This window comes from Trachinotus anak, unplaced genomic scaffold (assembly GCF_046630095.1).
Source record: "Trachinotus anak isolate AG129_WGS33_773 ecotype Australia unplaced genomic scaffold, CSIRO_AGI_Tana_v1 ptg000028l, whole genome shotgun sequence".
NCBI classification, from domain to species: Eukaryota; Metazoa; Chordata; class Actinopteri; order Carangiformes; family Carangidae; genus Trachinotus; species Trachinotus anak.
The window spans coordinates 6,732,860-6,758,978 of record NW_027273879.1 but is presented as its reverse complement, the minus strand read 5'-3'; the positions used below and the strand labels follow the sequence as shown (position 1 = coordinate 6,758,978).

The 26,119-nt window shown below is 40.4% G+C and overlaps 1 protein-coding gene across 19 annotated transcripts in view; it reads right to left on the bottom strand.

The window, feature by feature from the left end:
- Positions 1-22,618, bottom strand: part of mapk10 (mitogen-activated protein kinase 10) — a 34,865-nt gene extending 12,247 nt beyond the window's left edge. For 4 of the 19 annotated variants that reach the window (XM_071467097.1, XM_071467086.1, XM_071467099.1 and 1 more), the window contains exons 1-8: positions 22,257-22,570; positions 11,019-11,116; positions 9,573-9,742; positions 5,823-5,952; positions 5,270-5,328; positions 4,659-4,797; positions 4,048-4,213; positions 3,218-3,289 (exon numbers count right to left, since the gene is read on the bottom strand). In XM_071467097.1, coding sequence (XP_071323198.1) covers positions 3,218-3,289; positions 4,048-4,213; positions 4,659-4,797; positions 5,270-5,328; positions 5,823-5,952; positions 9,573-9,694 — 688 coding nt within the window. In that variant the 5' untranslated portion in view covers positions 9,695-9,742; positions 11,019-11,116; positions 22,257-22,570. Of the gene's footprint in view, positions 1-1,090; positions 1,163-3,217; positions 3,290-4,047; positions 4,214-4,658; positions 4,798-5,269; positions 5,329-5,822; positions 5,953-9,572; positions 9,743-11,018; positions 11,117-22,256 lie in introns of those variants that run through there. The other 15 variants (XM_071467079.1, XM_071467085.1, XM_071467080.1 and 12 more) reach the window with 13 other exon arrangements.
- Positions 22,619-26,119: the final 3,501 nt, after the last annotated feature.

Below are 26,119 nucleotides of genomic sequence, written 5' to 3'. Positions count from 1 at the left end.
AAGACATGGGCCTGTTATACAGAGTATAATCACTGAAAAAAAGTTACTTAAATTATTTCTGATGTCAAAACAGCTGTGTCCTATTTAATCCCGAAAGAAGCATCTGTGTAAAATGACAAAAGATTGAGGTTTGCCACATTAACCAACATGAGATCGTTATATTCCATCACAACTGATGACAAAAACTGCTTATATTTGTTTAAAATTAATTTTAATAATACGTCTTTTTTTAAATGTTCATAAGCTTTTCTATTTACTCTCTCCCTCATTTCTATTACTGCTACTTTATTCAAAACTGCCACCGGTTTGGTGGGAATTGTTCTTTTTTGGTCTTCTAAAACCCTTGTAAATTTAAAATGATCCCTTGTTACCCATTAATTAATTCTGTGTTATAAAATGAGCTTAAAACACTTGCTATAGCTATTCCCTTCATTGTCGAGCATCTTTAAAAAGCACGTTTTGGGTCATAAAAGAACAGACCTGTTATTGAACCTCCTGATGAGAATGAATTTTTGATTTAACAAGCAACATGTGCATGTGGTTGTGTTTGTGTGTGCAAACATGCTCATGGGGTGTGTCAGCTTGTGTTTCCCCTCCCCGTTGACAACAAATATTTCCTCTCTTACCCCTCCACACACTGCGACTGACGCCCCTCCCCTCCTCATGTTCTCACACAGAGTGCCAGTTGAGGTAGTTAGCTGCCAGGGTCACCAGAGATCCCCATGACTTCATCTTGCTGGAACGCCACACACTTCCACCTCCTTTTTGTCTCCATTGCACATTGGCCGCTATCCACCCAATGCTCTGTCAGGCTGTTTTTTTTTTTAAATCATCCACTAAGGCTCTTATCCATGGCTCTTTAGCAAGTTGTTGGATTCACTCAGAAAGCTTGAGGTGTTTTTCCTCTGTGTGTCCGAGCCAAAAAAAAAAAAAACATGATTCTCCGCTGCGTTCATTCATGTCCTGAATTGGGGCATCATGCACCTGAGCTCAACGGCTCTCAAGTAAACGCTGCGGGTTTTCTGTGACATTCAAGTTTTCACATGAAACAGAGTGAGGGAGCGGCGTGGGGGGGGGTGCAGAAGGATACGGTCAGTCCCAGGGAACAACACCGTTCCTCTTATCACCTCTCCAAAGATGCAGCCGACTGACCACATGTCCACTGGAGTCACACACAGGCATATGCACAAGAACGCACACACACACACACACACACACACACTTGCATTACCAACAACTACCAAAAAAATCACATTCAACCTTCTAGATGACTTACTGTACATACACTGTGAGTATATATTTCAAATCAAGTATTTTTATATTAAAACCTCTCTCTTCCTATCGTGTAAAATGTAAAAATATTGTTGATGGCTCATCTCAACTCCTACTTCTGCAACATGACAATATGCATTTCACTAATGATTACCTGCCACATGTATGTCCCAAACAGAATACACCTCCAGTACCCTTGCCATCACTCAGCGGCCTCTTATTTTTAACGCACTGCTGTACTTAATGGCCATCGAACACCCAGTCACCCTGAGGCTCACTGTGCTGTGACCTGTGTAGACACTCTGCTATTCTATATCATCGTTTGACAGCCACTCAGGAAGGCGCAGGTAACTTCAGCCACGTCAATACCCCAGGTCGGAAAGCCGATGAAGTAAATTAAGATTAGCAATGGGCAGGGTACCAGTCCAGAGCTGATCTATAAGCAGAAGATTAACAAAAGTGTGTGCAGCTACACTTCATTGATCTACAGTGCGAACGGATGGAGTGTTAGATGATAAGAATTTCAGGTCATCGTGAGAGCAGAGACAGAATGAGAGAGATATTGCAGAGCTCGTTGCAGGGGTTTTCTGGTCCCTTCCAGACCATTAATCATCCTGGGGCTGCAAGTTCGGCGCCTGCAGACACGCTGGTCTTCTAATCACTGCTTATTTGCCACTAAACAACTTAAACTCATCATTTTAAAGGATAAAGCTGGCGACATTTAATATTTTTGTCATTATCAACAAATCCCATGTAGAGACCAAAACTGATAATACTTTAATCAATCACTCAGTATGTTCTGACTTATCAGCCTCAAGCCCATTTGTTCCAACTGAACATACAGAGTTTTTGTAAGTATTTAAGGCAGCAGGATGGTGTTTGTGGGACTGACTCAAAACCAACTACAGTGGCCATGTTCATAATAATAAAAGACGATGTCACACAGTGCAATGCTGTGGCTCATTCATGTCTTATTAAGAGTTTTTGGACAACAATCGAGCTCTGTGGCACAGAAGAAGTAGCTATATGAGGCTTTGGCTACACAGACAATACTACTCGATAGCAGGATCAATTCACTGCTGGTATTGGTCTTCTTATAGGATTATGTCAACACCTTTAACCTTTCGACTTTCCTCACACTGCCAAGTGAGCTCAACTAAGCTGCTTTTAACAGATGCTCATAATGAACACATTCATTATTCATTATTTATTCACTGACAGCTTAATAACTATGTCTGACTCACACATGTGGGCACCCTCAGATGGCAAGATGTGCTTCACATATGCACACATGCGCAAACTCAGCATGGGGGGCTATTTATCCAAATCCATCCTACTGAAAGAAGTCTTCTTGGGGATGCAATTACAGACCCCCCCCCCCCCCCCCCCCCCCCCCCTCCCCCACTGCAGGAGACCTCCCCAGGTAGTGCTCCAGAAACCCTCCGAAAAGCACACACTTAAATATTCTGAGCTGGAGAGAGAGAGAGAGTACTTCCTCTTGCCAAAATGTGAGACTGAATAAAGCTTAAGATTCGGACAAGAGTAAGGGAGAATTGATTATGCTTATTTTACGATGTTATTGCAGGTTATATTGAGAGTGTTAAAATAAGATCAGTTGGACATGTGTTATAAAGCCAGCCAGATGTGAGTGTCGTTTAGTTCACCTCAGTAACATACAGAGATCTTCAGGCCAGGCACATAATTACCTTCAAATGAAGCAAAACTAAGATATAAAATGATAGAACTAAAGGTTATTACTGTATATATTATGCCTCCACCTGTACACATGCCTGTAGCTACTATTTCATTCACTTGCACTTGGCACAGTATTTTTCACACTAAGAAAAAGATTTAAAAAGACTCTTAAATCCATCTTTATCCAGGAACTTGAAACAAGTAAACAGTGTTACCATCAGTTAAAGCTGTTATGTGTTAACAAGGATACAGTCCCGACCAGGGAAAAGGATTTTGTGGCGCACCATTTCTCCCATAATGCACCCCACCGACCATATATCCACTGCACGCACAGAGGTGAGGGTGAGGCGAACAGGGAGCAAAAGAAAAGAGAGAGAAGCAAAGGTTAGTGTTAGACACATCGAGCTCTCTGGGAGAAGCAACAGTGATTAGAGGGTAGCTGTTATTCAGTGAAGGAGAAATAATTAGTGAGAGGTTTGTTACGCAGAGACAAATTAGAAAGAAAATACAAATGTAGACAGAGCAGCAGAAGAGCAGGGAAGCAGAGTCTTAGAGGAACTAACTAGTGGCAAGAAATTCAAAGTCTTGGAGCCTGCAGGCTTCCATCCATGGGAAGAATACAGCTCATGAGTCACAGCTTTTTCTGGCAGTCAATCACATTTCTGATGTTCTGGGGGCTTTTAATCAGTGACTCATACCTCCAACACTTCAATTCACTTTAGCTTATTTGCAAAGTGCAACTTGACCAGAAAATAGTCAAGGATAAATAAGGATTTTAGTTAATTCAATGATCATTAATGCCCATAGTTCATTGCCAATACAAGAATTTAACTGAGTGCAGTTTTTCAAAAGAATAGGTCCAATAAACTACAGTCATGTAGTGACACAACTGTATTAGCAAATACTGCTGCACAGACTGTTAAGTCTCTATGAGCTGTTTTAATTGACTGTAATAAATACATCAGTGGGGTCAGACTGGGTGCGTATTAATGAAGGAAACAATATAATGACTCCAGTGTTATCCTTTAAAGATGTCTGACTTTGATCCATGCGAGCTCATACACACTCATTAACTCTCACCATTCTCTTTGTATCCCATGCCCAGGATGACCTCTGGGGCTCTGTAGTATCTAGTCACAACATAAGGGGTCATCATGAAGCTTGTGCCTGCAGTCCTGGCCAGACCAAAGTCCAGGATCTTCAGGGTGCAGTCTGACTTCACCACTATATTGCTTGGTTTGAGGTCCTGGAGAGGGGGAGAAAGACTGACATGAGAGACTGTATGTATTTAATGTACAAATCTTCTTCTCTATTGACAAGGTTCAATGGACAGTGTCTTTTTCCGGTATGTGAATTGTTAAAAACAATATAAAAAATGTATAAAACAAGCAGATGGGGAGGGTTTTGATACCATAGGCTTAGTTTTAGGGTTATGGGTAGGATTTAAAGGAATAGTTCAACATGACTACCACTTCTGTCCTTTAAATGTAAGACTATAGCCAGAAGCCAGTTAGCTTAGCAGTCAGACTGCAAACAAGGCTCTAGCTGAACACAGCACCAGGTGTCAAACACTGCAGTGTTTCCTGTGCGTCTGCCTACCTCACGTTAGACAACAAACTGGTAACAAGGGGCAGATATAAAAAATATAGTACAGAGCTGAACACGGAAAATGATTTGTCTTGCTTTCCTACCCTGTGAATAATTCCGGCTGAGTGCAGATGTTTGATACCACAAAGCATCTGGTAGAGCAGGTAGGACATTCTCTCATGGTCAAGCTCCATCTGAATCACCTGGCACAAGTTGGCATCCATCAGCTCCATCACTAGGTACCTGAGGAAAGGTTTTATTGAATTGACAGTGGTCAACAGATGTACCAGCTCAGTCGCTGATCAGCCATTTGGAATTTGACGTGTTAGTTGTCTACTAATTTAATTTGAAATCTACCTCTTCTACTATGTCTGTCCATAAAACTGAAAGATGTATAAATCCCTCTGCAGTACTGTTCAAATAAAGATTGTTCTAAAAGTGAACACATACTCATTCATCATTCAGTATGAGAACAGGATATCTGCAGCAGCCTCAGATTACACCTACAGTACTCTCACTGACTGCACTCCAGCAGTTACCTTGTCACAACTGCAGGTGTGAAGGAGTAATGAGCACATAATGCATAATACAATTAGTCACCTTCTTTTCCCTGTTATATATCAGAAGTATCACAAGTAACACTTCCTGTTACACGACCTAAATTAAACATTTTCATGGAAATCTAATCATGCAAAGAAGGGCTCAGCATACTCACACATCCTGGAATTCCTCTAATGATTTCTGTGGTGTGAAGACATTTAATAAACTGATAATCTGAAAGAGAGAAGAGCATGGAGAGGATCAACATACAGGAGTTAAATATACAGTACGCACATAAAAAGAGAGTTACAGCAAGGCACTGTGGATGCAAGTTGGATATGACCCTGATGAAGGACGCTGCCGAGTGTGAGACAGAGTGAACCGAAGAAGTGAGATGGAACAAAAGAGTGGGGACAAATGTGGAGGATAGGGAATAGAGAGGAGAGACAGAGAGGGGAGAGGAGAACACAAACTGCAGCAGATTACATTCATGCCTTGAAGTGCTCTCTGTTTCACTCTCCTGCCAGTTCCGTACTTTTTCTGGAGGCATGGAATTTAGCACGGTCGCAACATTGCAGTCGCTCATCTCCGTTTTTGTAGCGAAGGGATTTATCAGGAACCAAAAATAGACACTGACTAAAAAGTGGTTTTTCATTCTGACAATGGACACGTTTCCCTTGTTCCTGCTTTCCTTACTACTTCTGTTACTCCTCCCCTGAATCACTTACATTTTTGTGATTGACACACTTCATGAGCACCAGCTCCCGGTATGCCCTCTTAGCATGGGTCTGGTTCTGGAAGGGTCTGCTCAGCTTCTTGATGGCTACATTTCTGTCCAGAACAGCATCATAGCCCGCACTGCAGAGGGGAAAAAAAACAACAGAGAACAGTGAAGCAATTTTCCTCTCGTGTCCATCGCTGGATGATTCACTGTGTGTGTGATTGGAGGTCACTGTGACAATCCATGGTGAATGTCAGTGGTTACAAAAACCAAAGGATGATTTTTCATATCTCCGGCCAAACAAAGACTCATGGAAACAGGTGGAAGATTACTTTGTTTTATCTGTAAAACATTTTTCCTCAATGGTACGAGCTTGTCAGTAACAGAGAAAGATTAAAATCATGCTCAATATGGCTGTCAGAAAAAGCACAGATGTTTGTTTAAATCACACAATTAAAGGTACAGTTCATTTTGGGAAATACAGTAGAAATACAATCGCTTCAGCTTATCTAACAGGATTTATACACTGTTTGTATGTTCACTTGTTGAACCGCTGTAGATACATAATACTGCAAAAGCCACTAATTTCAATTTAAATAATAACCATGTTATAATAATGCATGAATACTCCCAAGTCAGAATAACAGGAGGTTTTCATGTTCTTCCCATTCTGCTGACATTGTATGAATCCAGCACAAGACTCCAGGAAGCCACTGTGTCCAAAAACAACAGCACGTTTTGTGTCTGAACAAAGCCAGGCTTTATGCTAGGCCTAGCTAAGTCTCTCCTGGCTCCAGCTTCATATTTAATAGAGAGTGATGTCAACAAGGATCATCACAAAACCACAACTTATCATTTTTACACTTTGGTATTTGTATAGATTAAATGTGTTAATCAGCTGATAGGCTTTTTTGCCTCTGTCTCAAGACTTTATGCTAAGCTAAGCTAAGAAAAACTAAGCTAATCAACTGCTAATCAACTCAACACCATAAACGCAAACCTTTCCCAAATAGTGATAATAATTAGTCTGAAATATTTAGTATTATTGATGTTGCTTTCTGAACAAAAATAGCCAGCAAAGGCCAACACAATGAAACAGAGGGGGAAATGTAGGTTTTACGTTGATGGTTTCTCTTTCCACAAAGTGGCTCAACCCATTTTAGAGGTCATTAAAGCAGAGTGAGTTCTGTGCTGGCTCAACACAATCCAGACCCCTGAGAACCTTTGGGGTTTGGGCTCTTTGTGTAGATTTATGTTGGTTTTCAATGAACAGCAGCACCCAGACAAGAAAAAAATCTCCTGTAAAAGTTCTGTGCATATCACATTTTCAGCTCTATTGTGCCCTCTGCGACAAATTCCCCCGATAAGATGCTGCAAATCGAGTTTCAAGGCATCTGTATGCAGCCTTATTGCAACCCTAATCAAGATGATGGTGTGTGTGGGTTTGTAGATGGCTGGGTGGGATACGCTGTGGTTCGTCATGTCTCTGTGGAGACTGCAGGCCAAGGATGATGTGTGACCATGGAAACAGTGGAGCCTTCATAAAAGCATTGATCCAATAGGGATTTGAGTCAGTCATCACTTTTCTAGCTGAGTGAAAGATGATGTCATGACCAGCTAAACTACTTAAAGCCTTCATCCCGCCTAAGATGCTTCTGGAAGCTCATCCTGACTGAGCACACGAGTCATGAGGGCAGAGATGTGCACAGATTGGGACGTTTGTGGGCGACAATCGCTGGCAGAGTGAGTTTTAGCGGCAGCAGTGATACAAGTTTTCCCTCATTACCATGTTCTCAGGCTTTACGGGGGCAAGAGTCTCTCGATTGCATAAGAAAAGCAGAATGCATACTTAGTCACTGCTGATTCTTACAGATAAGCTTTTGGATCAATCCCTTTTTCATGCTTATTGTCTGTTTGAAGTCAACCTTCAAGTAGCGTCTGTGCAAAATGTTTATGTAAATGTGATTATGTCATTCAGTCAGGGATTATGCTGAACTTAATGCACAGTAAGCAAGTCACTAATTACTGTATCTTATTATCATATCGGTTTTCCAGCATAGATACACACATCATGGTCCTCTGGTATGTTGTTGATGTGCTTCTTAAAAGCCAAATGAAACTACTTTCATAGTGTATCCCATTTGATCTCTATAAACAGCAGGATATCATATCAATCTTTGGGGTTTTATGTGGTGTGGTCGTGGTAATACTGTCGCCATATGACACCAGATGACAGCTGTGGGCAGAGCCGAGCGACACACACCAGAGCAGGTTAAATTAGATTTGTACTGTCTCCCTGCCATCCATCGCGACAATATCCTTCAAATGGGCACAGTCCCAGCACTAGCAGTTACAGGCTGCCCAAGCTCCTTTGCAAATGCACAAAATTGCTTTGGAGCGGAAGGAGAGAAGGGCCGAGGGCATGGGAAGCAAAGGAAGGACAATGAAACAGGGCGAGTGAAGGGCAGAGGGTTTAGGGTGCTGACAGCCAGTGAATCTTCAAAACACTATATAAGACACACTGAAATGAAACATGTAAGCTTGGGTCATCCCAGGGAGGGTCTCTGAGGCAGATATACCACCACAGTGACATGGCATTAACATAAATATAACTTATAGATCTGCTTGACAAAGAGTGTCAGATGCATTCCTTTAAGTGGAGCCTTGGCAGTCGTTCCACTGCATTCTGACAGGGCGGGCGTGAGATGAATTACAATGAATACGAACTCTCGCTGCAATCCGGATTAAGGATTCACTTAAGTGCCCATCCAGTTAGGCCCTTATGGCCAAACAGATATGTCATCAGCTCAAAGCGCTGGAGAGGATATGAACCTAATGAATTCAAATATTATGAATGGCCATACACTCCACATTTATGACAGAATTATGACAAATATGCTCATCCTAATTCCTCAATGAAATATGCAATGAAATATTTTCCAGTATCTCACAGCTTCAAGTGAGAAATGTTACTACTATACTATTGATATTTTCACACTTTCTCAAACAAGCAGCAAGAATTAGCTTTCATTTTGTGTCAGGGTGCTGGCATTTTCCTGATTTTAATTTGGGGAAACACACACATTACTACATCATTACTATTCTGCATTTTATTTCAACCATGTTAATTACTGGTATATTCACATTAATAATTTACTTATGATAAAATAAGTCTTAATTATGATCACATTTTTGTGCCTCTTAACTAATCATAATTTACAACAAAGCAGCAGCCGTTTTACTGCATTTACACACAGTAATGATTAAAAAAAAAAAAAATTCTGCTTCAGAAAACATTAATAATTCAGATTTATTTGCTGTTTTTAAAATACCTTTGAAAGGAATGTGCAACTGTTTACCATTACAAGATTAAAGCTCAATGTCTGCTCAGATGACAGACCAAAATAAACTTTAAAGAAATAAAATGTTTCTACATTCGCAGTCTTCATCTTTAATGTTGAGCTGATCCCTTCTTTTCCACTTTGCTCGTCACACAGTCTCTGCAAAGATGAGTCACATGGCAGCATGCTGTGCTCTCAAATGTTATGATTGGTCAGGTATAATGAAACCACACCAAGGTTTTCAGGAGACGTGAAAATATGACGTTCCCAGTGCCAGTTTGACGGTATTGTCATGGAAACAGCTAAACAAGATAATCATGCATTAAATACTACTACTACTACAAAAAAAAAAAAATTCAAATAGCCTGATAGAACATAAAACAAGACATAAAGGAAATGCACTGTTGAGTCCTTACCAGACAATTCCCTGAGCTCCAGAGCCAATGGGCTTTAAATTCTGGAAACGTTTTAAAACTGTGAAGGTAGAGTCTCCCACTTCCACACTGTAGAACTGGTTGTCCACTTTGCTTTTGCTCATGTTGTAATGCTTGGCAATATATGACACATCCACTTGTTTTCCAAAACCCTACATGATGCCAACACAACAGGGAAGCTTTGTTATTGATGGTGAAAATGATTTGCATGTTTGCTTACCTGGAAAAGTAATAAAACCATTAATGCTCATAAATAAGTGTAACATTCATATAGTAAATTTCATGCTATTAATAATAAATCAATAAATCAGTAAACTAATCAACAGTCAATATGCATTTACCAGCTGTTCATCTGAATTTAATTTGAATCTTTATTGGTACTTACCACACAACAACAAAATAGTATGTGCTATAGGCTTGTTGGTGAAACCATGACAGGTCACACGCAACAGCTGAGTTTACACAATCTTTAATTTCCATTTAATCACATTAGTGCTACTAATCTTAACTCTATTAACACAACTAAAAGATATTATTCATATATTAATGTGCACACAATAATCAGGCTGTAATTACTTGGGCAGAGGAGTCGTACAAATGGTGCCACAACAAAAAATATCCGGTAATTACAGACTGGGTAATTACAACACAGCTCACAAACCAAACAAAGCTGTACCACTGTGTATTACTGAAGGGCACGAGCTTTAAACACTTCCCACAAATGCCATGAAAAATTAATATATGTGATGTAATACACTTAAATATAACATGGCTGACAAGTCACCTAAATCTATGATCCAATTATGGCCAAACATTGGACTGTAGCCTCTGTAACTGTGCAGCCAGCGGCATCTATAGTGGCTATTAAACATCCAGCTACACATGCATGTGTGATGCAGACACCCCATGCAAAGCATCTTAATAATTTTGAGCTACAGTGGAATAGCCTGTAGCGTTATCCTGTAGCAAACCACAGTCTTCACACACAGGCGTGCAATATAGACTGCAGAGTTTGAATGACATCGCTACAAGGGTTTTGTATTTACTCTGTCACAAATTGAGAAGACAGGCAATTAAGCTTCAGGTAAGAAGACATTGTTTTTGTCTTTAGTAGAAATCTCAGTTACAGATAAACACTTTAATGGAAAACCAGGTCTACATGAGTTATTTTTAGCTTTGCATGAAATTAATAATCCACACAAGTCTAGAAAATATTTTCCGTGACATATTTACACTGGAGCGCTGCATCCCAAGTGGAAACGTCTTTTGCATTTCACATTAAAACTTAGGATTATGTCTTAAGTAAATGTTGCAGGTGTTAAGAAACTCAGCTTGAGATGTCTCACTTATTATACACATAAACACAACAGTATATACCACAAAATACAGAGCAATGAAGGGGGAAATGGAAGTGAATGAATACTGTACCTTTTTTACCTGTAAGGAACACACACCTGACAAAAGGCTATCTTCACATCCAGGATTGGTTGGCTGCAGTTATATAAGAAATGTCTGCTCATAAATACCTGGAAGACACAAACAAACAAGGGAGAGCAGGAATCAGAGAGTGAATATGTGTGTGAGGTGTAAGCATCAGTAACAGGAGCTTAAAGGAAGTTTTGCATATAGTATGTTGAAAAATGAACTGATCCCAAACATATAAACTGAAGTATACCGTCTACACAGAACACAGTTTAATTCATCAAGGTCCTTCTGGGTAAAAAAAAAAAAAAAAAAAGTCACCGCTGAATCCTGGCCAAAGATTCCACTATTGTTTCCTCCACTCTGCCCCCATCACTCTCAATACAAGTGAGAAAAACATCCACTTCTCTATGAATAAGAATTGATCAATATATTGATTACTCACCAGAGTACAATATAGCATGGCTTCAAAGACCAGTGTGTTTGTGTTTCAATATGCTGATATCGTTTGGGTTGAAAAAAAAAAAAAAAAAAGACATGAATAGCTGGTGCTCTCGAGGAGTGAAAGACAATATGCTAATGTTTGCTGATGACTACCTGGCAAGCTGAAGCCTAACATTTCTCCCCCTCGTGTTCCCCTGTATCTACAATATGGATGATTTCATTTCAAAAACCTTTCCTTTTTTTTTTTTTATCCCTGATCGTATTCACCTCCCTAAAGGAAGAGTTTGACATGCTGGGACACAAAGTTTCTTCTTTTTTGCAGATCAATACCATACTTATGCCTTTTTGTTAAACAGGCCAGCTGGTTAGCTTAGCTTATCTTAGCATAAAGAGTGGAAACAGAGGAGAACAGTTAGCATGGTCTGTCCACAGGTAAATCGGTCTACCAGTTCACTAATTTACACTACATCTAAAAAGTAATATGTTAACTAGTGAGCTTTCGAGGTGCTAATAGGTGAATTTGGGTCCAGTCTTCATGCTAAGCTAAGCTAACCAGCTTATTTCCCAAACTAGTCCTTTTAATAACTGTAAGCTTTAAATGTATGCCTTTTAAACAGTGTATATTTATGTCCTCACTGACTATTGATTATTCACAGTAATGAAAGAAAATTATAAGGATTTTAAAACTCCATACATTTATGAATTCTTCAACCTTATAAATCCATATAAAAACTAATGCTGTTATAGCCAACAGCCAACATAATAAACGTTTCTTCTGTCATCTCGTTTGACACCGTGGGCACTTATCTGCACTCACATTTTATCACTTCAACGCTGAACTCATTAACCTTTTTCACCTTCAAGTGACCTATGAGTGGATTTAGAGACTGAGGAGATAATGCATGCAATTTCAGCAGGATACATTTTAATATCGTTATCATACACAAAATAAGCTTTCAAAGAGCCAGTACCATTAGAGATTGCATTTGCATAATAGTAGTGTAGTAATTTTTGGCAAAGCTCTGAGGCTTTTACTGTGAAGGAGCAGCTAATAGGTCAATTTGGTTTAATGTAGATTTGCCAATTTTCTGGAGCTTTTTTTGTTGGCGGATCAGTTCAAAAACATTGCAAGGGTGGAATAAAGAGGACAGAAAGCTCTGAACGACAGTGGCTCCCACATTAAGCCACATGAGCGAGACAGGCTGCAGCTCTCGCCCACAATGACTCTGGCTTCAAGGGTTTTCCAGGTAATGAAGCTCCCAGTGTGCTAATTATCACACCTTCTGGAAAACTGATATGTGGTATTAATGTTGGCATTAAAAATGGCAGAAAAAAATATTTTTGCTGTCATAAATACCCCACAAATGTTTTTCAAATGGTTTGGTGTGTCCTCATCTTTCACAAAGTCCAGAGCTGCAGTTGAAAGGATGTGGCTTTGCAATTTGCTCTCAGGAGGTAAATCTCAGGCTTGCTGGACACAAACGTATCATTTAGCTCCAGCAGTCCTTTAAAAATGTCACAGTTAAACCTTAAGTGTTTCTGCTATATCCAAAGGGGACGAAGCAGCTTGAAAAAAAAAAGAGAGATGTGGGACGCAAAGGCGTGAGACTTCGGGTTTGACCTATTTAGGCAACCCTTTTACTTTAGACCTGTATAGTATCACAGTACAAAATGATGGTGGACATTCGTGCTGTCCACACTTCATCACTGAGTGTGCTGTGCTTGTATGAACCATAGCATTGAGTGCCATCAATTAAGGTGCAATTTGAAGACTGGCTGATTCACAATAGTGCCTAAATCCCTGGAAGAACAAGAATAATCACTGACTTGCTGAGTTCCCATCAAAGACTGAGAGGGGAAAAAAGTGAAAGATGAGAGAAGGACTGCATGAAAAATTAAGAGTGAGAAATAATGCACAGGAAAGGGGGAGGTTATGAGGAGACAGGGTTTTATACGTGAATCCTGCATGTGATCCATGCATCAGTTGCAATCCCTAGAAGCAGTATAGCAATTTCCCACCACATCAGTATTTTTGACATGACCAACATCTCTGGCGCCACATTAACCAGCACAGTATTTGCTATTAATCTAACGGGTCAACACTGAATCGGCCCCACCAGCTTGCTAGCTGTATCTGTGATGCTCTAATCTTTAGCCATCTGTGTACATAAGATATTAAACCTCTCACACAGCCAAAATGTTTGTCTTCCAGCAGTATACACTGTAATAATTCAAACACCACCTGGATCATCTCTGAGTGTGATAGTGAGCGTACAGAAGCTTGCCAGTACGTCAGACATTCACATACAGTAACACTGGACAAACACAGCCGATTAAGATTGTGCTATTCTCTTTATTTCTCACTATAATAAATAACATTTAACTAAACAACAACATGATTGTATAATAGCTTGTAATGTTAAATTGTAACTGAGCCAATGGATGTTTTCTGATGGAATGGGCATTTTCATAACAGCATCAACAGATTAGCGCAGGACAGGATGGGTAACACAATAAAATAAAAGGTGCAGAAAGTCATAAATATGGATTCAAAACAGTGAACCCTGCTTGGATTTGCTCAGCTATAATGACATAAAATGCTAATAAAAAGCAATTGTACAACAAAGAAAAACACTACTCAACAGGAAAGAAAAACAGAATCATGATGGTATACTTTTAATATCTGTGTTAACATTACGAGATATAGTATACACATGAATCTCTTTTTTCATAACTATTGTTCATTTCATGACAATAAGCGGCAAGATAAACCAATTTGTGCATTTATCAGGAACAGTTCACAGTGAAGATGCTGTGAAAATGACAAGTCGAAGCACGCTACGGCCATTTCATCCCTCTCTGAAGCCGAGAGCAAGTGAAACACTTCTGCGCTTGTTTGTTCAACCCTCTGACCAGATTCTGCTGATAGTGGCCATGGGTGAAGTGCTGCACTTATTGTAGCTAAGACTGCACTCAGCACCGTTCCTTAAAATGTCCATATATCATTCTGACTACAACGCTGTATGTCTCATCAGTACAATCCAGTGCCAGGCGATTGAGAGGTGGAATAAGCAAAAGCTTGGCTCGACCTTTCTCATTTTCACTTCAGCTTACTCTAAGAGGGTGGGAGACGGAAATGAGGATTTTGAAAACCCGCTGGAAGACCACAATGACTCATAATTCACATACATTTCTGATAAAGAAAACTACCTAAATATACCAGAAAGGGGCATGAATTATTATGCTGTTACCCACATTACAGCTGTGTACGTAGCCTTGTTCTGCCGTATAAACTGTGATGGGCTGTCACAGACTGAGTTACTGTAAGTGTTTAGTGGTGAGTGTGAGTTAGTTGTGAAAAGGGCAAACCGTTAGCAGGCTTGTGGTGTTGCCAATGCTCATTTTTAATGCCAGTGCAAATACGGTGCCTGACTTGATACCAATATGAAAGAACGTAAAAAAGTACATATAGCACATTTTTAAAACCTTACTTCAGGATATTGTGCTTTTTTTATTTAATTTAACAAAAGCAGCCACATTTCAGCTCTGTACTTTATGATACAAATACAGTTTGGTTGGTACTCAAAAAGTGCTGAGTTTTGATTTCTGTCCCAACTCAAAAGTAAAAAAGTGAGAAGAGTTGTGGTCAACTGGTCCTGGCCCTTCTCATATTTTGTGATCACACCTTTAATCATACGGGTGGCTGGACCTTCAGGGAAAGAAAGAAGATAACCAGGGGAGATACTTTTGCAAGATACGAGCATCGACAATCATGTTAAAAAAAAAAGTTTTCCCTGCTGTATCCTGCTCCTGAAGCTTGTTGAAGAGTGTTGCCTGGTGTTGCATCAGAGTTTTGAAAGCAACAGCACTTAAACAGCACGTACAGAAGTTCTGGACTCCTTGCACTATATATTGTGTAAAATTGCCAATTTGTAGCAGCCAGGAGGATGTAATCTGTCATACAAACACAAACACATTCACAGCGCAGTTACAAAAGACGGCCATTTGCATCGGTGAAACAGCTGTTATTAAGAAAAAGCAAGAGAAACTCAAGAACGAAACTAAGAGAAAAACACAAAGAAAAAAAGCAGAGAGGAGGTTTTAATGATTTTGCATGGGCTAATGCATATTACCACTACAGCAAACCATTAATCTACTTTGTTGGCTTTGTTGATGCTGAATCGTGCTGGTGTGTGTGCATGCATGTGTGGCTGGTCCTTGTTATTTGGATGCTGGCACTCTGTTACGTCCACCCCCACACAACAATGCCTCAGGCAAACCAGTGATCACTCTGCACTCTGCATATTTGGGAGGCAGGATCCCAGTGTACAGCAGGAGCTGTTAATCCCGCCACTCAGAACCAAGAATACGTTCGGATTCCTGTTTTACCTGCTACTTTACTTCACCCACCTGGCAGCCAATGTGTAAACCAGCCGTGAAAGGTCTCTCTACCCAGGTGCTCGTTATCTCATGGTAACGATAATAAATGCGGTTACGGTTGTGGAACGGTCACGGTTTGGTTAGCTTTAGGCACAAAAACTCCTCGGTCAGGTTTAGGAGAGGATCATGGTTTGGGTTTAAACTGAGGTTAAGGCTAAGCTTCCTTACGATTAGAGGACCTTCGTTGTTATGGTAACAATAATAAACACGTGGTTAAGGTTGTGGAACGGTCACGGTTTGGTTAGCTTTAGGCACAAAAACTCCTTGGTCAGGTTTAGGAAAGGATCATGGTTTGGGGATAAACTGAGGTTAAGGCTAAGCTTCCTTACGATTAGAGGACCTCGTTGTCATGGTAACTGATACACATGTGGTTAAGGATGCCATGGTGGATAATAGAAATGTTGATTATTGGTTTCACATGAGAAATGAGCATGTCTTCTTTGTGAAAGTCCTCCTTTTTGTTGACCCATCCATCCACCCTAAACTATGGCCACTAGAGGTTGCCTGACAATAAAACGTAGGTATGAGTTGTAACACGCTGCGAGCACAAATGACCTACGGGGTCTTTTTTTTTTTTTTTTTTTCCAGGACATTCTTCTGATAACATGAGCAACGGCTGCATTTAAGCGCATGTCCCAGAGACAAGACACTCCTTTAGACCTTTTATTTACAGCAGACATTTTGACTTTCATGGCAGTTAGACAATCAATAATGCAATCAATAATATTAATAATTACGTTTTCTATTGTTCCAGTGAGTCATACAACCGAGTGAGCATTCAAAATACCAGGCAACCTAAAGGGAATGCAGCCATTACCGCTGTCGTTTGTTGCACCTGCTGTTTTGCTGCCATGACACGTCAAAATGTCTGCCGTGATAAAAAGCCTATTGTGCCTGCCGGCTCACCGGCACACCTGAGCAGAATGGAGCTGTAATTAATGTTGTTAGTTACACCTGTGGTGTTTCTGCAATGATTAAAAAGTCAGCCATAAAAAAACTGAACACAACTCTGGCGAGACAAGTGGTTAAATGTACACCAGAAAAATACTGTCTCCAGCACTTATGGATGATCACTCCCAAATATCAGATTCCAGTATTACACAAAGCTCAGTAACAATACGTAACTGAATCCTAAAGGTGCGAGTGTTGTCCACCATCTGTATTCATAAAGGTTTCTGGTGTCTGCTCATACAGTGAAGCCCTATGACTGAATAACCATGTTACTGTACATCAGCCGCAAACAACAGAAGCGACACACCCCTCAATAAAATGCAAACCACCCATATTTATTTTACTATGCCCAGCTAGCTAAACAAAGTCACCATTCTGTGAGTGTGAGCAGGTAAAGCACTTTGACATCAGACAAAAAATATGATGCATGGATAGATAATCTAATTCAATCTATTTATAAGCTCTGACATGAAAGGCTTATAAGGCAAAAGTGAGAGCGTTTTCTGCTGTAGAACAGCAGGTGCGTATAGGTGCAGTGATCAAGCTTTCCTAATGGTAACATCAAAAACCTACACACTATTAATAAGGGACAGGAGACGAGATATTTCCCGTGTGTCGTGAGAGACCATTTCATTAGAAGTTGGAGAAATGCAGCGGGGGGACATGTAATGCCAATATCTACTGAATGCAAAATTATTTCATAATCACACATCAGTGGTGAAATGTGTCAAAAAGAAAAACATTGCACCAGTTTACTTGGATTGGTGGTGGATTTTGTCTCACTCTAAATAATAAGTTTAAGTGTGGCAACAGTGTTACGTTACATACAGGAAAACATGTCAGTGTCGCATGTTTCTCAGTCAGTGCTCACTGTAACACTTGTGCGGTCTAGCACTAGAGGGGTAATGATAAAGCACAGTGTGCCTGTCCAGATGTCCATACACACCAGTGTTATTTTCTGCTGTCGTATCCATCTTTGCTTCCTCTCCTCTCACCGCTCAGCCTCCCTCTGTCATGAAAGCTGAAAGCTACACATTTTGTGAATGTCCCAGAACGCGCACCAAAACATTCTCCGTATCTTCATTCCTCCCCTCCATCCTCAGCACTGATGAGAGCCTGCGTTCCCCCTTTTCCTGCCTCCCTTTTGTCCCTCCCCTCGCTCCCACCATTCCTGCTCCCAGGCTCCCAGCCTCGCTGCAACCGTCTCCCCTCCCCCTCCCTCGCAGCTCCATTGTGAGTGCTTGGTTCAGCAGCCTCAGCCTCTCTTGCAGTATGCAGCCTTGCCTTGCCTTTACTGTGCAGCCTGAGAAAAAAAAAAAAAAAAAAAAAACGCAGAACAGCCTCCCATTCGGGCTCAGGGGAGGGGAAGGGAAGCACTTCAAACTGCGGGCCCAGCCAGGAAAAACAAGACAGCACTGACTCCTGAGCTCATCTACAGGTTGTGAGAATCTGAACATTCACCGACATCTATTGATTTGTTTCCTTGGAGCAGAAACACACTCATCCTCTCCGTCTCCGGCTCTCGTCTGTCGTCTCACGGCCATTTCTCATCCGCATCCCTTGATTCACTTTTAGTAAACAACAGACATGTTAGCTGAAAACCTGTTTGCACTGGAGTTCTCTGATAAGCTGCATGATAACAACATGTACAGCTCCGGCAGGTGCTTGGGCACATTCGCCTGATTTACAGCCTTTTCTTACACAACCTGAAACACATTTGGAGGAAGAGGGCTATTGAAACTACTGTGCCTTCTGTAAAACAACCTTCCAGATACTTGCAATACATAAGATGATAAAAATACTCAGTCTGACATGATCACAGAGCTATTCTGATGCCATGGTTACATTGGATAGTGCTTCCTAAAACAGAACACCACTGCAAAAGTACGGCTTTTTTTCAATAGATTTTATCACACTTTCTATTAATTCTATTTCACTTACCCAAAACATTTAAATGTGTGTCCTAATGACACATTTCTTCAGTATCTGCGTACACGCCAGTGCCCACATGATAATATGGCATGATCCTTTAGCTTTAACATTTAACACCAGTTTTTAAAGGAGTGCATTGACAGAAAATGTGGTGATATAAGGCGGGTTTTTAGCATTGTCATTAGTCTGGATTTAATGCCCCCTCTAAAATCCTTTGATGGCCGCACAGTTGCTACAATGTCTGACCTCTGGTGAGTCTTAACTCTCTTTACAGATGTGCCGCGAGGAGATTGGGGCTGAATGTAACACAGCTTAAAGTCTGGCACTCAGCTATCTGTAAAAGCAAATAAAAGCCGCATATTTGTCAGATCAAATCCAATTATGTAACTGTGCAACTCACTCTGCAGGCACAGCTCTCTGTTTGTCTGTAGTGGTAAGCAATGCTGCAGCCTGGGGGGAGTAAACTTTCATGCAGCGAGAATTTGATTTTATTTATGAGAAAATTGTAAAATTCAAAAAGAATAAGACTGTAGCATCGCTGAGAATGATATGATGTTGCTTTCAGTTCTTTGAAGATCTAAATGGGGTCAGACAATGTATTCAAACATCAGTTGTTGCCTATACAGTAATAATAATTACAGGTAATTTAAGATCAACACCAGGCTACGTACATAAAACTCAATTGTGTGAAAACAATATTACACTGTGTCAGTGTTAATAATTCATGTTGTCACGATGATGTAAACCAACACATAAATGATGTCATTGCTTCCTGTCTACTTGCACAAACCAGTAGCATACCTTAATCTAAGGTGATGCTGGCTGACCTTTAGCATCTTCTCACACTAACACACATTTATTCATCTCATGCAATCTATTTCTCAACCAAATTATCTGTCTGTCTTCTTTTTTCATACCTTGTTTAGTTGACATTTAGTTCATCTGAGTTCATATTTGAGCTGCCATTACTACATGACGAGTGTGGATTACTGAGACCACAACAATTCACAACAAGGAGTAATACTCAGCTGAGGTCACTGGGTGAAGATAGACTATGCCATTGTTGCTCAGTTATCCATCCAGTTTTAATGACCACTTTGACCTTCCATATGAATATCAAAACCATGGCAGAATGACCCCAAAAAGACTGATGAGAATATTTAAGTAACTGATGTTCAGCAAGAGTGGATTCATCCTCTACAGACCTTCATACCAGCTATCAGTGTGTCTGGACTTATGGATGTTTCTGAATTCTCCTAATTGCACAGTTTAAATAAAGCTGATGAAGAATTCATCAAAATCTTCAGCAGTAGGCCATTCCTTACAATTATGTATATTCACTACTTTCAAGTTAGTCCATTTACTTCTTTCATATTCAAATATATCTACTCCCTAGAACTTTAAATCCACATCTCTTTGTTCTTTTTAAAGCTGAAACAATAAGTCAATTAATTGATTAGTCGATCAGAAGAACATTAATTTGGGATGAGCATTTTCTACTATTTTATCACACGTTACAGGCCAAAAAAAGTAATAGCTTGACTGAGCAAATAATCAGCAGATTAATCAATAATAAAAATAGATGTTACTTTCAGCCTTTTGCTGATTAATCGCTCCTGTAATTCCACTATTATCTCATCTTAATACATTGCCTTATTTTATTACATAACATAGGATTAGTATACTGATGCTCCAAAGTCTGCAAAACAAAACTGAATTGCAACGCAGGCATCATCTACTGCAACAAAACATAATGCTGGTGGCTATTTCCATTGATGATTTTCCACTGGATAAACAAGCTACCTACCTAAAAATCAATATCAGTGGATATCACCCTGTGTAAACCTGCAGCGGCTACTACCTGAAATGAAACAGACTGTTTTATAACGCTGAAGTCAGTTTTGTAATCCAACATAAATATTTAAGAGCTATTCAAGAGTCATCATTTGCCACAAGCTGATGAGGATGACGAGGATGAAGAGACGTACCGTGAGCCCGTTTAAAGAGAGATGTCACTCTCCACTGCCACTGCAGAAACACCCATAAAAAGCTTTGTTTAATTGTTAAGCGTGTTCCCTGCAGCACTTTCACAGGCATGGAAGCCTTCTCCTGAATAATTCAGCACCAAGGTCACAGCACTAAAACCTCTCTCTTTTTCTGTCTTGAGCACAGAGAGTTTGTTGTGACACCTTTAAGCCCTCGCTGACTCCACAGCACGGCACAGCACCGGTAATTAGTCCATGACTGTGGGCATGCTCCACACAGGTATGTGGAGAAATCAGACATTTGAGAAAGACAACATAACAAATCCAGCTGTTTCTGCTCATAAATACCTCTTCATTATACTCATGCCTGTGCAATCTATAATAGACAAGGTGGGTTTACAGCCTAATCTACAGACTCTCAATAATCCATGTGCAGAAGAACGCCCAAACAAAGCAGATTTAGAAAAATTACCTTCCTCTGTATCTTCATCTCTTTTAATCCACTGAGTCCTGCACAGAATGTAGCCCATATTAGAGTGAGTAACATCCCACCCCCTCTGCATTATGATTGAGTTCTGATTTAATGACAAAGCCTCTAAAAATCACTTAAACTTTCCCTTAATATACACCATAAACACTTACAGCTTCGGCATCGAAACCACCACTGAGACAAACACCCTTATCGATCAATAAATCACCATTAATTCAGACTGTTTGTCTGAGAACAGGGCTATCTACTTTTCTACCACTTATGATGGATCTGAGGCTGGTCCCATATCCCTGGTGAAGTAGTGATGGTCTGCATAATGCACAAGGTGCGCAGCTGACTTCTGAGGGGGAGGAGGGACAAACTCTGCATGTAGGCCTACAGTATGTAGCCTGTGTAAGGCTCGTGTTTTGGAGAGCATCATTTATCCATCATCCACTTGCACCACCGCTGCATTTTCAGTCAGATGTCAACAACCTGCTTCAGAAACAGTCAAGTGTTTATTAGCACAAAGACTGGAGAGAATATGTGGACGTGGATCACAGATGGATAAATGCATTGGTTGCAGAGTCAAAATAAGAAATAACAAAGAGAAGGAGCCTGAATAATAAAGTAGCCTGATGTTTTTTCTCGGTGTCCATTTAGAGAACAAACTAATGATGAAGCTCTGTGATATTTAAGCCAATGGCAGGATGCATCAGTGGATGGAGATGGAGAGCGGATGGACCAACATTTTGTCAGGTCAAGACTAACGCCATAATGCAATCCCCGCATGGTGCTGCTAGCTGTTATAAAACAACATCCGCGGCGGTGAATGCATCAAGATGGGCATGATTTTTTTTTTTTTTTTTTTTAATTTTTTTAAATCGCTGTCCCTTTCCCACCGAGGCATCGCTAGTGGACTTCATTAACCTTCCCTTCCAATCAATATTCATCACTCCACCCTCCAGGCAGCTGGAGTCAAAGCATCGCATCCACATTACACAAACACCCTCCCGGTCTTACCATTCCGTGCCAGCTGATGACGATCCCAGTCCGGTGACAGTCCTTTTTTCAAAACATCCCGACGGGAAACAGCGCGGTGACCATAGCTGAAGGCTTAATTTAAACGATCATAAAGATGGCGAATGTGGAGGGGGTAGGGGGGAGTCGGGGGGGGGGGGGGGGGACACAAAAAAAGGCGATGAGGAAAGGAAAAAAGCAAGGGGTGGACGGAACCGAGGTTTGCTGATGCTGAATCACTCTCCCCCCAGCTCACCACCTTGCAACCATTGTGCTGCAAGATGCTGGCTGTACCATTGTGGACCTACCAGAGCAGAGAGGAGAGGGAGGGAAGAGGAAGGGGGTATAGGGAAATATGTTTCCATAGCAACCGAACGGGAGCACGTCTGACGTCAAGGCCCGGGCAGAGAGAGAGAGAGAGAGAGAGAGAGGGTGAGAGAGGCTGAGATCACATGGAGGCTCTCTCTCCGGATGGGAGGGGCGTTGAAGAGCATCACTCTCTCTGATCCCATCCTGTACCGTCCCGCCAGTGCGACCATGAGGCTCAATGAGAATATGGGGCTGGTGGTGTTATTGGTTTCAGCCTAAAACATCGGTGCTATCCAGTAAACATCATTTAAAAACTAAGAAAATGCACTGAAAGTATTTGCTTTCCTTTGGATGTGTTGGTGAAGCAAGGCGAGACAATGTGAATTTATTTTATGTACCACGATTCATTACAACTGCACTCATACAGTGCATAGGCTACAGAAACAATCAAATAAAACAATAAAAAAAATATAATAAAAAATAACAAGAAAATGCAAGAATTAAAAAAAATGTTTACATTATTTTATATCATTTTATTTTTATTATTAATTCTTTGTTTATGGGAAAACGTGTGTTTGTTGTTAGGTTTATATTATGACGTCAGCAAAATAAATAAATACAAATTTAAAAAACAATATTAACATAGCCTATCAATATGTTGTCAACTTCGGGACATTTTGTATCCCTTTATACGAAACCTTTGCTTAAAGTTTCAGAAAATGGAAGGCACTTGTATATGCATATTTTAGGCTATAATATAACTGCTGAACCTTCTGATTTATTTTGTTTGATTTAATAATTTTCCATTTTTTGTGCGAACATATTACAATTAGTTCTCCCTCTTACTCCGTGTTTTTGCATGAATGAAAATAAATTCAACTGGAATTACTACCTCACGTTTGTATGCCTCCGCCAACCAGCCAAGTTGCAAGAAAGATGGTCACAATCTCAACCTCTAGAGTTACAGCATTGAATAATAGTCAGAAGTGCTTTTGCAGAACATTATGATGTCACAGTGAAGTTGAACATTGACCATATATTTTTTTGATTTTATCTAAATGGAAAGTATCGTCATTTCATTTTATCTCTATAAATTTGGGTTAGAGTTTGTGTCATAATTACTGTATGAATTCATGAGTATTACAATTACAGGTTACAGTGACCTTGACCTTTGACCTTTTACCACCATATTCTAATCAGTTCATCTTTGAGTCCTAATGAATGTTAGTGCCAAGTTTGAAGAAGTTCCATCAAGGTTCAAGAGATATTGCATTCAGAAGAATGGTATGGACGTACATACATATGAACGGACAGACAGCCCGTAAACATAATGTGTCTGGCTCTGGCTGTCGCCAGTGTGGAGGCATAAAAATAGCTTACAGTGTTCAGTAGACAAATAATCAAATTCTTTTGGCGTCATTCATCCCATCTGTAAATGCGTCTGGATTAACCCTTAAAGCCTCAGGTCACATCTGTATAGTTCAGCAAGGCCTGTGCATTTATGCTGCCTATTCTGAATACAAAATACAATTTGAAAATTGTTTTGCAAAGCTGCAATCTATAAGTTCAAGCTGCATTAAAACTTTTTTTGACATGAAGAATGGGAACCTGACTGATATAAGTAAAATATGTATGATCTATTTAACTCTGGTCTCTAGTTCTGCCTGAGGAAAAGTGTTTACCTTGCTAAAAGCTCATCTTTAGTTGTTGTGGTTTGGTGTTGAGGAGGTAGGCTATATTTAATGTACATTCAGTTTATTTGAGTTTTTCTTTGTATTTATTTGAAACTGAGCACCTTTTACAAATACCATAACACTGGTAACATGTATATTTCACATACTGATGTGTTAAGGAAAAGCATCATTTGCAGGACAGTTGCAACCCAAGAAGCTAGAGTACAAATTCTCAGTATAAAGGTCAGCGGGTTGAGCAGATGCAGTGGCAATACACTGATTAAAAACATCACTGATATTAGTCTGAAGAGGGTCCAAAGGAAGGAGAAATTATAGTTGCGTAAGTCATGTTATAAGGTTGTCTGAGTGCTGACAATGAGAAATGTCCTGAGTTGTCCTGGGTTTCATTAGAAGATGAATATGACTTGTTGTTGACCTCAACGGCTGTGAGAGGTAATTGAAATAACCGTTATGCATTTCAAACTTACTGCTCCTCCTCAGGCAGCTGGGGCCTGTGCTTGAGTCCAGCTCTCTTTTCTTTCACCATATAGGCGACTGTGTGTCATACAGGCTAAAATAGCACATCTGTCTCTCAGTTTTCTCTATACTGCCTGAGTTGCTCCATTGGACTCTTAGTGGCTGCTGTTACAGTATGTTTTGGTATGTGAATGGGTCAGCTCCCTGCAGTTATTTTCTCCAGTACGCCCTTAACATGGTATTTGTATTAAACTTCTCAGCCTGCTATCCTCTAACACAGTCTGTTATGGTAAAAGGCTGGTAGGGATGTGATGTACTCTAGCTACCTCAAATGGGTTATAATGTACTATGACACAACTCCCGACTGAGTAGAAAAAGTGACAGCCACCGGGGGGAGGGTTCTCTCTAACCCACACAAATGTGTGTGCAAAAGACAGCACAGCTATATTAATACTCAGCAGCTCTACAGAGCAACCTGACAGTGAATCAGAGCCAGAGATCCCTGCCTGTGAACACACATTCTCCACTGAGAAAAGACACTTGAAAAACTGGTAAAATGGTGGCCAGTAAGATCAGCTCACCAAACATGCCTCGAGTTATATAAAGCACAGAGGCCTGCTTGGACAAGATATTATATGCATGTCCAAATAAGCTTTTTATACACTCAGGTGAGACAGATTTGGATGCTTTCGGTGGGACACAGGCCTGAGAAAAACTTCGCAGATTTAAATAAATGCCCACCAGAGTTGCTCACATTGGCGCTATCATATGTGTCTGATGGTTCCCTAACATTTAATTGCTAGATTTTTTTTTTTTAACAATTTCAAAGGCAGTGAAAAGGAAAGAGCTCCAGGAAAGTTTTTAATGCTCTCCAGCTGGACCCAAAGGCCAAACTCACCAGTCAGCAAACCACATGCCTTCATCCTACAGTGCCAGGTGCCCCACATTTCCAAGACTGTCAGAACAGGCAGATCCCCTCTTTCAAGTCTGGACGGCAAATTGCCCTCGGGGCTCAGACCAGCACTGATGAGGAGGTATTAAGGACAGCTCTGACAGAAGTAGAAGGAAGAGGAAATCCCAAACCCAGAACCCCTTTGTTACACTTTATGAGGCATAACTTGTTATACCTGTCGGTCTCCTAATGGGGCCTCTCTGCCTCAGATGATGCACAGAGATTAAAGGCTACTGAGTCAAAGGAGACATAACACTAACAGATCATTTTGGCAGCAGTTTATCAGACACAAATAACCTTTCCAGGCTGCCACAGGTGGAAAAAACTCCAGACAATATTTAAAAAATGAACAATAGATCATAGCTAGCACACTTACTATGGCCAATGGGAAAAGGTGCCCAAACATTCCATGGTGAAAGTTCAGGACAGCTCACATACACATGTTGTTCCTATAA